Raw genomic sequence first — 14,663 nt, forward strand, 5'->3', positions numbered from 1 at the left:
ACGCTGAAGCCTGAGACACAGATGGGAGGAGCCTGAGACACAGATGGGAGGGGCCAGTGGCTAAGACGGGCTGCTGCCGCACAGCTGGACAGACGATGTCACATGGGCTCCACTTGTCATGGTCTCAAATGAAATGCAGTAAACAGAGACCCCCGGCTGGACAGTCTGTGGTGCCCACTGGCACGATTTTTCTGCATTTTAACAATGGAGACTTTCGGTGTAAAATTCCAGTTTTTCTTTCCAAAGAAGATCTGATCACAGCACGATAAAGTGAGCACCAAAATGACAAGCAACTCACAACCTGTGGAGACAGCGGGCAAAATGCAGAGCCTGGCACGTGCCACCCAGGGCTTGTGATTAAAGCTCAGCAGGCGGGCCAGGCTCACTCATGCCAGGCCTCATTCAGAGTGCCAGGGAACGCCCTGGCAGACACTGCAGTGGGCTAATCACCAAAGACCTCATTAATGAATCTGCGTCGTCGTCTTTGTGGAATTCAGTTTATCAAACAGCGTTTATCGCAAATAAAAATGTAACCGTCCTCCTCGGGCATTTCATGTAATCAGCAGAGAAGGGCCGAGGGCATCACTTCTACCAGGAAATATAAAACAAATAAATACCACCAACAGACCGCCTGGTGCCAGTGTACAGCAGGTGACAATGGAGAGGGCACACAGCTGGTCCTACAAGGCCAATTCAGGCCATTCGCTGAAAATCACACCCTAAGGTGGGCACCCAAACAGACACATGGTGCCCTCTAGCCCACCCACAGGGGCCTTCATTAAACCCAGAGGTGACTGGTGGGGGGCACTCGGTCAGAACAACACACAGCAAGGCTCCAGATCAAGGGGGGCCCCCAAGATGTCGGCTCAGTAGCGCCCCCTTTAGCTGTCTGTCCTTTAGGGCTCTTTGTACTTAACTGGGTCTGTCTGCTCCTTAGCGCCCCCTGGATTTCACCCTTGACACCTCGCTCTCTCGTTGTGCCCGATCTTGAATCCTAGTGGTCTGCCCTTTAGCGCCCCCTGTTCTTCCTCTGAGCTGTCAGCTCTGTGGTGCCCCTTCACGTTGTCCTATTTTGTGCCCCTCTTTTTAACCCCATCTAAGGGTCCCTTTGTGCCCCCTACATTTACCCCAAGCTTTCTGCGCCCCCACTGTTTAGCTCGAGATGTTTCATCACAATTGTTCAAATTTTCTTGTGTTGCCCCAATGGTGCCCCCTCGTCTCTCCTAGCTGGCTGCCCTTTGGTGCCCCAGATGTCTCTGCCATTGAGCCCCATCTTGAATCTGACACGTCTGGCTTTTGGTGGCCGCCGCGTGTTGTACTGGCCGTCTATTTAACGCTAGTCGCCTGCTCTATAGCGCCCCCTATATGTATCCCTTGATGTCTCCTGCTATCCGTAAGCCAAACCTTTGATTTGTGCCTGTATTATATTATATTATATTATATTATATTATATTATATTATATTATATTATATTATATTATATTATATTATATTCTTGCATGGATGCAGCAGCACATATTCACGTGCTTCTCGGTCTCATTAGCACTTCAAGATGTTCCAGCGCCGTGCGTCGCGCTCCTTAACTGAACGTTTTGGTCCAAACGACAGCTTGTGCTCCTGGCTGCGGCTGTTTGCACGTCCACTCCCGTCTCGGCTTCTTCTTTTCGGACGGCCGATCCCGTTTTTACTCTCTTTCTTTTTTTTTTTTCTCTCTTTCTCTCTCTCGCTCTCCAAGTGAATTGAGCGCGTAGCGACGCGCGCCCCCGACGGGAGTCAGGCCCGGGAACGCGCCTCCCATCTGCTCCTGTTCACGCGCCGCCGCCGAGCTGCAAGTGGTCCGGTAAGTAGACGGAGCTGGGAATTCGCAGGACGGAGTGAGACACCAAAAGCCCGAGAATTTTCTTACGATGTAGGCGGAACAGCCTTTGCCCACCTCGCCATCGGCCAGACTTTTGGTTTTTTTTTTTCGTTTTTTCTTTTCAATTTCTATTTTTTTTTCTTCTGCCACGCGCACGCTATCCGGTGAGTGCGTTTTTTGCGATGCTACTGGAAAGCCTCGAGATATTCGAAACGGAGTGCCGGGAGCTTAATAACGCATTGATGTGACGATAGGGATGATCGGGGCGACATGGGGTAGCGTCTGCCCACCGAGAGGGGGTCTTGAGACCCCCGCTAAAGTTCTCATCTCATGAAGAAGTCTGTCTTTTGAGCCCGAAGCCCGTTGGGCGCCTGTCCTCCAAACAGCCCCTCAGAGAAGCCGAGGAGTGACCCGCGGGTGGCTGGGGCGCTGCGACACACCGGTTCGGTAAACGACTGGTGTACCTGTGGATTATTTAGGTGGTCTCGTCTGCTCCGGCGCGGGCACAGATGGAGCTTCACTGAAGTCCATAACGTCCCAGTTTGGCTCGTTAATACGTCCCGGCAGAGCTTCACGAAGAAGTCCGAGGATGGGAGGTTGCATGGGTAAAAGGAGCTGTGCCAATTAACAAAGCCACGAAATCCCGCCGGGTACTGCCACTCTCATGGGGCGATGAGCTCTTGGCACTCCGCGTTTGTGTTGTCCGAAGGAGATCTCGAGGGTCTCGCGGCGCAGGTGAAGCGAATGGAGGGCGAGTGGCGGCCCGTCCAGGACCAGCAGGCAGGACAGGATGAGGGGCGCGCACGCGCACGCGCACGCGCTTAAACTTGTGCCGCTGAATGGCGCTCGAGCGACTGCGGCTTTCCCCTCCCGTGAAGAGCGCGCCGGCCGTGCCCCGTTAGGTGGCTTTTTACGCCTTGCGATCATCCGCCATCATTTAAACATTTGCACTTTACACGCGGTACGGGGGCGGGGGGCGGGCGGCACTGCATCAAAAAAAAATCCCAGCGGCTGACTCGAAGCACGCCCCCCTGCAGCCCACCGAGCGGCGCATCCCCGCGTCGGCTGCGCGCGCACGCGCACTGGCAGGGACGGGGAGGCGGTGAGGTGGTGGTGGTTGGGGGGGGGCTTCTCGAGGCGGCAAATCAGAGGCGCGCAGCCCTCCCGAACCAACTTGGGCTGAAGTTGTGCTGCGATCGCTCATTCATTACCGCTGGGGGTCTCTTTTCTGTTTCCTCCTTTTAGGACTGTGAGCGCGCGGCAGTTCCAGGACGAGGTGGGATCCTTACAGGACTGAGGAGGACGACGACGACGACGAAGAAGAAGAAGCCCCCGGGATTTTGTTCGTCTTTCTTGCGGCTGCCCCTCGCTGGATATGTTCCCTGGTGCTTTCCTGGCCTTTTTTCCCTTTTCCTGGTGGCTTTCATGGGAGGTGAAGGCGCGGAGCCGCTGCGCTGTTTCGGAGCTGGGCGCGATGTCCGTGAGGGAGATCTGACATGTGTGGTCAAGTGTGGGAGATACCTTCAGAGAGAAGTCAAGCGGAATATTTAGTGGACCACTTCAAACTGCCATACTGATTTACACGTCGGAAGAGAGAGACCCCCATTTCCAGAGCGGAATGTGCTTGGAATGAGAGCAGAGGATGGAAATTATTTGGGAAATATTTGTCATTCTGCAAGCCAATTTCTTCGTATGCATATCTGGTGAGTTCTCCTTCTTCCGATTATTCTGATTCGTAGAGTTGCCAACTTGAATGCCAGGGAGCTGGGATGGCACGCCGATCGCAAATGTGGCGACAAAAAAAAAAAAGAATCCCAACGCGCAGCCCGCGAGAGGAGAATCTCCAAAGAGCAGAAGCCGGGCTGGCACTTTGGGTAGACCCCAACCCACCACCCCCCCCCCCACTTTCAAGGTCAGCGGGACCCTCCGTAATGGGCAATGAATAAAAAAATAAAATAAAAAGAGTCGTGGCGGCTTCGTCCGCCCATTCGCTCCACCGGCCAGGCGACTCCCGGACTCTCCCGTTCAGCTGCGCACCCAACTTTCAGCAACTGGGACCTCGGAGCTCGTGCGGTCCGCGAGGGTCCAGAGAGTGTTGGGGGGTTGGCGGGCACCTGTGCGCAAAAGCAGGCTGCCCAGTGCTGCTAGAGGCGCTTGAGCGGGCACTGTGCCCGGTGGTCTTACTGCGAGTCCAGTTGAAGGGTCCGCGGTTAACACGACGGCGCGAGGCGATGAACTCAGAATCCTAATAAGGCTGCACCTGCAGGAGGGGCACAACTGCAGTGAGTGCCACCCGACGGACCCGCGGTTGGGTTTCAGGGGTCGCGCGTTTCATTCTTTACTTCACGTACTTGACTGACTTTGAGACGCACTTGCTTTCCGTTGCTGGAGCTCAGGCAGGTGAAGTGGCTGCTCGGGGTCGCACAGTGGCGTCAGCGACATTGGGCAGATACGTGACAGCGTGTTGGATTGCACGGCCTGTTTATGTAAAGTGTGTGTGTGTGTGTGTGTGTGTGTGTGTGTGTGTGTGTGTGTGTGTGTGCTCTGACTTTTACACGCACTCACAGTATATATGGAGAGAAAGAGGAGCACGGTGGCGCAGCAGTTAGCTTTGGCGCACACACCACCCCCCCTTCGGATTCGCTTGATGGCCCCACTGCATCATTTGGGCTTTTTGGTACACCGTTGGGTTGACTGGTGACGGTGTGGAAGGGCATTCTGGGCACTGCCTGCTATTGACTGGCTTCATGGACGGAGTGCTCCTCTCGTTGGTCTGACCCCTTGTGTTCTTCATGGGGGCTTTGAAAGTCTGCAGCCTCGGACTGCTGGCGAGTGTCATGCGGTGAAGACGACCTCACGTGTAGATGTTGAGGTCCCCACATTGATATGTTCTCAGGTTTAGGGCTAAACACCACTCAAGATCGCGCGTGCGCGTGTGTGTGTGTGGGGGTCTCAAACACACACATTGATGTCGCCGCGCACAGTAAGCCCTTCTTGAAGCGATGTCGTCACACAAAAGGCGCTTTACGTGCCCCCCGTTATTCGCCCACAGCCTTCGTCTTCATTTTCTGCGAGTCTTCTGTTGATTTTGCCCAAATGTAAAAGCCCCCCGTAAGCGCAAATCTGCCGTGCCATCTTTGCCCCCACCCCGACAGTACAGTTCCAGGTCCCGTCTTTCGCTCAAATGAGAGTGAGTGCCCAGTCCAGGCACGTTCACGCTGCCCCTCATGCCTCCTGGAGTCCGGGCGGTGGGCTTGGTGGGTTTCTTCGATGTACAGGCTGCCATGATTTTTTTTCCAGTTTCAAGGCAAAGCCTGCAGTGGTTTGGTACCCCTTCCAGGTGCCATTCCTGCCTTGCGCCCACTGCTTGTTGGGATGGCATCCGGCTTGTCCTCGACGATGCTTAGAAAATGGAAGGACGGATGGGCACAACTACAGTGCAGGTGACTCACTCTGCCCACTGGCATGGCACCAATGCCCCTCAATCGGAGCAGCCCATCGACTTTGAGTTTTGGCAGCCATCCGCTTGGCTTGGGTTCAAAGTCGGACCACCCCAGCGCCCCCTCCCGTGCCCTCAGTTCACCAAGACCCCCAGCGCCAATGAGCCTGCCTGCCTATGTGTGGGTGGTTGCTTGCTTTCGGGTCCTTCATTGCCGCGCACGAGTGACGAGATCATCGGCCCCCTCGGGTCCCATTACCAGCACGCAGCCCACATACTCCTCGGTCCGAGCGGGCAGATGGCCTTGGTGGGTTTATTCCGGTGAGCACACGTGACACTCGTCCCCTGAGGGCACCAAAAGGGCACGGAGTGACACCAGAAAGAAGGGACAGGTGGGCCGTTAACACGGCCACCTCATTCAAATGCTGAGTCTGCTGCTTCTCACGGACGTATAGCGTCTTTCATGCCTGCCTGTGGTGTATTTAGCACCTCTCATGCCAGCCTGCAGTGTATACAGTGCCTTTCATGCCAGCCTGTGGTGTATTTAGCACCTCTCATGCCAGCCTGTGGTGTATTTAGCACCTCTCATGCCAGCCTGTGGTGTATACAGCGCCTTTTATGCCAGCCTGCGGTTTATACAGCGCCTTTCATGCCAGCCTGCGGTGTATATAGCGCCTTTCACGCCAGCCTGTGGTGTATATAGCGCCTCTCATGCCATATTGTGTGATGTTGGGTTCTGCTCTGCACTTGTCCTATTTCTATTGTACTGAGGATGACTTGTGTTCTGTTCTGTGGATTGCGTTGTGTTGGCACCCACCACAGACCTGGTAAGGGGGTCTCTCTGTGAACTGACTTCTTAGAGAGTCAAGGCTGGGGGGCTGTCAGAAGGGAGGGTCTGTTAAAGCCCACTGCGGCACTCCTTCTGTGATGTGTATGGTGTATGTCTGTCTTCTATATAGCGCCTTTCATATCGGTTATGTATCAAGTGCCCTTCCATCGGTCTCTTGTGTTAATATAGCGCCTTTCATACCCAGCTGTCGTGTATATAGTGCCATTCCCATCTCTCTCTCTCTCTCCCTCTCTGCCCGCCCACCACCTTGAGCCTCCCCCTCGTCCCCCCCGTCTCGTTCGTCTTTCCCTTTTCCGCAGGTTTTGCTCTCCCCGTGCCGATGGCTGCCGATTGTTCGCTTGCCGGTCTGTCACGCCATGTCGTTTGGGGGCTGCATGTGGCAGAGGCGCATGGAGCCCCTCGGCGGAGGCCAGGCTGCCCGGGGGTCGCTCCGCTGATGGCGTTTCTATCAATTTGTCTTTTTTGTGAGTGTGGCGGTGGGGGTCTCCGCATGGAAGGGATTGCTTTCGCTCCAAGTTTCATTCCTGAAGATTTCAAGGCCGTCAGCTGGGCGCCTCAGTGTCCTCTGCGCAGGTCCCAGAGCCCGTGGTGAAAGGCGCTATATAAGCACAGAGCTGGGGGAGCAGGAGGTGTCACTTGGGGTTGTCCTCGTCCCTCCATTTGTGCCCACACTGGCGTCACTTTGAATGTCAGGTGCACTTCAGCTGAAGGTGAGGTGGCTCAGTGGTTGGTGCTGCCACCCCTCACCTTGGGACCACTGGTGCCATCTCACTGCGCTGCCCGCGTTGGCCAAGGGGACATCATGAAGTGACGCACTGTCACCAGAGGGAGGGCTGGTCCTCCATCACAAGCTTGTGGCCGGAGCTGTGGGGATGTGGGACCCACCAGAAGAGGCTTTGACTTTGTCCTTCTTTCCCGGTCATCTCATGGAGAGCCTCAGGTTTCCACCCACAATCCCAACTGATGCCACCTTCATGTGGACTCTGGGTTTGCCTGCAGGGGGCGGGGCTTTGCAGCCATTAATCTGTGCCGGGCATGGAAGGGGCATGAGGATGGATGGGAACTGGGGGGATATGTGGACAGATGGGTGGGTGGCTGGACTGGTAGATCATGGAGTTGATGCCAGACTGATGGATTGGTGCAGAGGTGGGCAGACAGCCGAGGGCATTCATGGATGGATTAATGGATGGAGTCGACACCTCTGGATGATTCGGATTAAGGATGAGCAGATGGGGAGATCGTTTAGGCTGCTTAGTTTGGATGGCATGAAGGGTACAGACCCTCCATGGTGCCACCTTACCCACCTCTGCTATGAAGGTTCCTTTCAGAAGCACACGTCCATGTGGTGCCCCCTTCAGTGCCCACAGCTCATTTTGAGCCCTGCATGGACGGTCAGATGAAGCGGTGCCCACACAGCCCCTGATGAGGTCTGCCTGGGCGTTTTCTCCTTACTTTGCCCACCTTTTCCTGACAAAAGGCCTTGTGGCTCCTGAGGGCTCCGTGCTTTCTGCCCGCTGCCTGGCAGGCCAGAAGTGCTTGTTGTACAAGTCATGGAAAGAGCAGGCAGAAAATCAATCGTAAAGAGCTTAAGGAGGATGTGGCGGACCCCCGGTGTCACCAAAACAGAGAAGTGGGTCAGCGGCTGGGGGTCGGTGGCTTCTAAGCGCCTGAGCCGCGCAGCAGATAATCAGAATGCCAGCCGATCCTTGATGAGGCAGGATTAGAAGGTCCTATCTGAGAAAGGCCTGGCATCCATGCTTCTGGGCAGTGCCAGTTAGGGAGGTGGCTGTCTGCCTGGAGTGCCCATATGTCCTGGGTTCACTCTGATGTTCCCCATTCTGCCGTTTGTTCTGGTTTTGTGCGTTTTCAATTCTTGTTCTCGTCAGACGTGTTGCGTTTTCCGTTTCTCGTTCTTTGACGTTTTACTTTGTCGTTTTGTGTTTGCCTTCCTTCTGGGGACAAGGGGACCATAAAGTGACGTTGGGGACGCGTCCTGCTAGCCGCTGCTCTGACAAGTGGCACCTCCTCCTGTGCTGCGGTGTGCCCAGCTCCACGGGGGCCTCGCCCCAAACGCACCAAGGGAGCATCCAGCCGGCACAGGCCCAACAACAAGGGGACAAACAGACAGACAGACAAACAAAGAGACAAACAGACAGACAAACAAATAAAGAGACAGACAGACAAATAAACAAACAGACGGACAGACAGACAAACAAAGAGACAGACAAATAAACAAACAGATAAACAAACAGACGGACAGACAAATAAACAAACAGACAAACAGACAGACAGACAAGCCAACCCCCCGGCCTGAATTCTGTAAACCTGAAGGTTTCATTGAGTCACAAACAATCAGCAGGTTACGCCTAAAAGTTCAGAAATCTCAAATGGGGGGCCCACACCCCGGGGGCCCAAATGACAGAGCAGGCCTCACCCCAAACTCACCAGGCAGTCTCATGGGGGTCTCCAAATACAAAGCATACACAACGTTGGGCCGAGAACACCAAATGGTGCGCCTTTTAAAAGACCCCCGACCCCCCAAACTGCTCTCGGGATTTTACAGAGAACTTCCTTACAGAACGGAAGCCAGCAGTGAGCTGTGCTGGACAGCAACCAACCAACCTCTCGTGTCAACTCGTGTCACATGTGTCCTCAAACAAAGTCCCAAACTCTGAGGGGTCCACCAGCCTTCGGCCAACGTAAAGAGGAGCCCAAAACTCACCCCAATGCACAAAGCAGAGAGGCGTCACCGAGGAGAAGTTGCCAGAGCTGAGCATCCGGCCACACGAGGACCTCAAAGAGTACAGGGCGGCCCCTCAGCGGAGACGGGACCACCCGCACAGCACAATAAAAACCAACACAAATAACAACATCAACAATAAAAACAAACAATTTGACCCCCAACATAACCCAGTGGAATTATCACCATAAACAGGAAACCTAAAGCCTGATGGGGAGGACTTAAGACTCCCCATTTCAGGTCCTGACCAGGGTCGCGGGGGTCTGCCGGAGCCCACCCAAACCCTGGCCAGTGTTTTACCACAAATGTTGGGCATACAGCAGACGTGCCGATTACGTGTCACCTTTGGCTTCTTTATCGTGACATTAACGTTTGTTTGTGTGACGCCAGCACAAAGAAGAAGGAGTGAGTGACATTTTGGTGTCCTTCTGTGGCAGAGCCCTGCTGTCACCTCCTTATTATAAGAAAACCAAAAAGCAAAAGACAAACCACAAGCAGCCGAACCCCAAATCAGATGTTGGGAATTCAAATCATCGAAGGACGGAAGATAAACTGAGCGGCAAAGTAAAGCTTCTGTGTCTTGGGGGGCTGCAGCAGGAGGAGGTCTACAGACCCCATTCCCGAGCTCAACCTCAAGAAAACAAGAAGCCCAAAAAGGTGAGGATGACTGAGACGAGCCCCCCATATGCTACCCCAAAGAGAAAGAGGCCACAGCCATCTTAAATTGGGTGGGCTAAACAGGCAAACAGCAGCTACGTCAAGACCCCAAATGAAAAGAACGAGAGCAGAAAGAGGGAGAAGAAAATGAAGAAATAAGAAGAGGCGACCCTCAGACGACTGGGAGGGGCCTGCCGGGGGGTGGGGCTCTCCTCTCCTAAACCCCTCCCCCAGACCTGACACCACATTCAGAAAGCCCCCCCTGCTTAGGGTGTGCCTTGATGCCCGCCTGTTTAGGGTTCCACCCACAGCACACAACGAATTGAAAGCTGGCATGAAATAAAAATGGCAAAGGCATCAGAGTCCTCAGGGTCCTCAGGGTCCTCAGGTCACATTCAGTGGTAGCCCGGGGGGCACTCGGCTACAAAAGGGTTAATGGTGCTACAGGGTCTCTCAGCGTCCTCACAGCCCACCTCTGACGTTTCTGAATGGATTTTATTTTACACAGCGGGGGGGCTTCACTTATTTTCCCCTCAAATTCTGGTCCCATTCATGTCATCGGAAATGGGATGGAAATCAAGTCATTCAGCCGGAGCCTCGTCAAAGCTGTTAGACGGACCACCATGTTGTGTAAAAACGCAAACCGGACCACCATGTGGCCATCGGGGGGTTTGAAGGTGATGGGCGGCTCTCTGTGATGTCACCTACTTGCTCTTTCGTTTCGCCCCTTGGCCATCTCAACATGGCAGTCCCCGTCATTAACCTCTGCCAAAGCAGATCTGTCATGGCGCTGCGTCTGCACCCTTATCTTACAGCTCTTCAAGTGTTGGGCTTCTTTTTCCTTTGAGATGAAGTCCCTCGAGTAAAAGGCTGCATGTCACCAGCATGTCACCGTGGTGCCACACACCTGCAAACAGAGGATGTTTTGACATTACCTGAACGTAAGAAACAAAGGCCTGAGTCCAGGGTGACAGCTGGCGACAGTGAGGGAATGGTGGGCATCACCCCAAGGGAGACACGGCCAGGCCAAGGGTGGGAGAGAGCGCTCAGACTGAACATGGCAGACATGGCACACGGGCACAACTCCAGTCACCAACGGACGACAGCTGAGTCAAAGCCTGGCATCGTTTGAGCAGACGAGCGAGTCCTCCATTTGAACACCAAAAGTGACACCAAGTGTGACACTGGGTGCAGTTCACAAGGCCAGCAGCAGGTGGCACCCAAGCAGAGCCAGGCGTGACGCTAAAACAAAGCGATGACGCCAAGGGCCAGCGTAACCTGACGGGGTCAGTAAGTAAAGTTAAATCGTTGGGACTTTTCTAGTGAGTTCCTTCTTAAAATTGGAAGATCGGAACATCAGCTGGCCCTGTGACGCCATTTGGAGCAGCTGTTACTATGGCACAGCGCTTGGTTGCTAGGGGCGTGGCTCTGGAAGTCGTGATGTCACTGACAACGTTTTCGCGATTCGTCTTTGATTTTGACTCAGGTTGGCGTTTGGGCTTTGCTGCCCGCTCTTCAGGTGGCTTCTGCCATCGAGACCTGTGGCTCATCACTCGGTCCTTTTACTGGGACAGTCAGGAGGTGCCTGGCACTGACCTTCATGCCACCGAGTGGTGATGCCATCTCATCGTTGCCTAGCAACAGCAGACCCAAAACGACAGTGACCACCCATTCGTCCAACTTGCCATCTTCACCGCACTGTAGACCCTCGAAAAGCAACGCAACCAATCGAAAGATGGGAAATCCTACCAATGACGGGGCCCACCCCTTAGACTTCTGCCTGGCGAGCATGAAACCCGCCGAGCCCCCCGGCAGGCGGCTGTCCCACTCCTGCATAACATAAACGTTGAACTTTACGGCCCAATGAAATCATCGGGCCCCTCGCAGCCAGCGCTTCCTTTGCGGCCCCCTTAAACGGTCACAGCGAGCCGTCAGGCAGCACAGCCGCGTCTGCCCATCTTGAATATTCGCTCGGCTCCAGGGGCGGATCATTGGACCGACGTCCACTCGAGAGACGGGTGGCACTAACTTCGCCCTCTTTCTGTCGTTCTTCTCCACGTGTCCTGCCAAGCTGGGCTTTTATTAATCCTTGCAAATGGACGGTGGTCTGTGGTGGTCTGCGGTGGGTGCAGCGGCGTGACAGCCCTACGGCGGCTCTTTCATGAACACCTCCCAGGGCCTAACGGGTGAATATTTTAGAACCACGCTGGACACGGGACCACCCGCTCAACTCCGCGGGAAATAACGGAATGAGTCTGGGTGGTCTGAAGCCCCGCCGGACCCCCACCTGACCTGACCTCATGATGCAAGACTCATCTTGGTACGCCCGTGAAGTACTTAATGAGCCTGCTGAGGGCACGGACCACCACACACTGGGGACAAGCCTAAGGACGTGACTCCCAGTGAGGTTAATGTGCACTGGGGGGACAATAATGGAAGGAATCACAAGGGGAAGACGGGGTCCAGAAGACGACCAATGGGATGACATCACAACCTGGGATCTCAGACTGGGAGAAGTGGCAGTCCATGACAATGAAAGCAAAGGATTATGGGGAGAGGAATGTCTCCCGGACGAGGTGATGTTAGGAGCGGCGTCCACCGGGGGGCAGCACTCTTCCAATAAGAATAGAAAGAAGAAACTGGTCGAGTGTGACGATGAGGATCAGGGGACCTGGACAGAACGACACGGGCTTGGGGACACTTATGATGCACCAGTGAAAAGCGCCCACAACCTCTGAATTCCAGTGGATGTCATGTAGAAATAACATCAAGGCTGTCCAGGGATGGCTTCAGGACAACAACGTGAATGCCCAGGAGTGGCGGTGCCAGGGTCTAGTGCCCGCACTTCCAGAACGAGTCGCAGGAGCGAAGCGAAACGTAGCGCTAGGACACGAGGAGGACTGAGATGAAGGACGTCACCCTGGGCCACGCATTGGCACTCACGATGACGATACGAACGTTAAGGAGGAGGAGGAGGCCTCATGAGATAGGGTGGGGCACCAAGCTGTATGTAAAGAACAACATCACACGAGCGCCGAGCGATGGCCACACGTTTATTTAACGACGGACGAGAAGAGTCGCCGTCTCGCCGCTATGGCCGCAGGACACAAACTGGCTGTCCCGATCGCCGCCCCCTTATCTTCTCGATTCGCCCCCAGGAGCCTCCATCTGCCCTCTTGAACCTTCGCAGGCCTGTCTTCAGGTAGCACGGAGGTGGGCAGCCACGGTACCCCCGGGCATGTCGGTTTGCACGAATGCGGCTCAGCCTTAACGTGACATTACGTGGAGCGCTGGCGTGTCACCTCACGCATTCAAATGGTTGGCTGTGACAGACGCGAGTGGTCTCCGCCGCAGTGCTGCCATTGGGTGTGGATGACGGGGCGTCGCCCTCATATAGTGCCTTTCACAATGCAATTCCGCCATGTCTGTCCTCATCTTTTTTCTGTCTTCATTCTATAAAGTGCCATTCCTGGTGACCTCCAGTTTCTTTCTCGTCACTGCAGCACATTGTCCCTTTCAGGTCACCCCCAGGGTGTACAAAGTTGAGACGTGCCGCAGTACGTCACCGTAGGACACGCCAGGAGCTGAGCGGGGCACCACCAGGGCGAGAACCTGCGCTCCTCTGACCCGGGCAGAAACTGCAAGCTGGTTAAATCTGATCAGGCGGCGAGGGCGATGTCACCTCCTGCTGAAGGTGCTGGAATTGGCAGCGGAGCGCTGGCAAGGGGGAGGGGACAGGGACACTACCATTGTCACTCTGTAGCTACAGGGCACAAGGAAATGAAACAATGTGAGCAGCACAGAACCTGGGATTAGGAGCCCTGATGCCCACGACTCAGATGGCAGAGGCGGGCAGTGGGCTGTAAGAAGCGACGCTGTACCCCATAAACCCAAACTACCTGAGCGGAGATTTCCTTCAACTAATAAACTGTCATCACTTCATTTGAGGCGGGATCTGATAAACGGTCTAAGGGGGTCTCGGCGCCGTTTTCAGGAAGGCACATTTAAAATGTACATTAATGGAAAAGGGCTGGGGGTCCGCAGCTGACAAATCCCACCTTAGGTCATCAAATGCCAAAACAGAGAAAGAATTCGGGCATCAGCTACCTTAGTGTGGCACCGTTACTGACGACGGATGATGGCAGGCTGGCAGCGGAGGCGCTAGCGGGCACAGGACACGGCCGGGGGGATTCTTCTGGGTCATCCGGCCCAATTCCCCCTTTCCTGATTGGGGAGCTGCCTGATCAGACGTCCTCTTGGGGACACCGGGAAGGAAGAAGCCCCTCCATCTGTCTGCCCCTACACCATCAAGCCCAATGCCACCCCTCAGCCCCGCACACATACACACACAGAGTGGCAGCAGGACTGGTGTGCCCCTTGGTCATTTCTGTCACAGCCCTGTGTGTGTGTATGGACACTGTGATGGACCCCCTTGTGTAAAGTCAAATCTGACACGTGCAGTATGAGCCCCTCAAGCCAAAAGAGACATGTGCCACCACGTGCCACCCTTCACTTCACAGACAGGGCAGTGAGCTTCTGCTTGGCCAACTGGGTGGCTGGCATTGCTGGGATTTGTCTAGTCCTCCATCCTCAACATACTGAATAAAGATTCTACAGTCCGCTCCCCCATGGTGGGCACATGCCACGGGGGCACTGGGAGAATTTTACATAAAACTACACAATCCAGAAAACAGACAGCACCATTTCTCAAGTTCCGTATGACCCACACTGAGACTCCAGTGTCATGTCACAGCGAGGACACCAAGCAGCAGGACATGAGAAGATGGCATGGTGTCTCCTCCACTCCACGGTTCAAATCTTCACTTGGGGTCCCTCAAAGACACAACTTTAAGTGGATTGTTGAATCCCGGCCCTGCCATGACCATGCCCACAGTCTCCTGGCTGCACATTTATTTGGTGTAAATGGCATCCCATGCAGGGTGTGCCGGTGCCCTGTGCCCGCCCATGCTGCTGGTCTGCGAGGCATTCATTTGCCCTGGTGGCCGTTCTGTGAAGGTCTCAGTGCAGCCTTATAAAGGAAGATTCAGATCTCACCGCAGGGTTTGGGCGCCCGTCTGAGGAGGTGAAGGTGGCCGGGTGGCGCTCGTGTCACCTTGTG

At 54.8% G+C, this 14,663-nt stretch overlaps 1 protein-coding gene across 2 annotated transcripts in view; it reads left to right on the forward strand.

Moving 5' to 3' along the window:
* The first annotated feature begins 1,775 nt into the window (after nucleotides 1-1,775).
* Nucleotides 1,776-14,663, forward strand: part of ca10a (carbonic anhydrase Xa) — a 114,041-nt gene continuing 101,153 nt past the window's right edge. The window contains exons 1-2 of one of the 2 annotated variants that reach the window (XM_039739809.1): nucleotides 1,776-1,840; nucleotides 3,104-3,561. In XM_039739809.1, coding sequence (XP_039595743.1) covers nucleotides 3,501-3,561 — 61 coding nt within the window. In that variant the 5' untranslated portion in view covers nucleotides 1,776-1,840; nucleotides 3,104-3,500. Of the gene's footprint in view, nucleotides 1,841-2,004; nucleotides 2,023-3,103; nucleotides 3,562-14,663 lie in introns of those variants that run through there. The other variant, XM_039739810.1, reaches the window with a different exon arrangement.

Source organism: Polypterus senegalus, chromosome 17 (assembly GCF_016835505.1).
Source record: "Polypterus senegalus isolate Bchr_013 chromosome 17, ASM1683550v1, whole genome shotgun sequence".
NCBI classification, from domain to species: Eukaryota; Metazoa; Chordata; class Cladistia; order Polypteriformes; family Polypteridae; genus Polypterus; species Polypterus senegalus.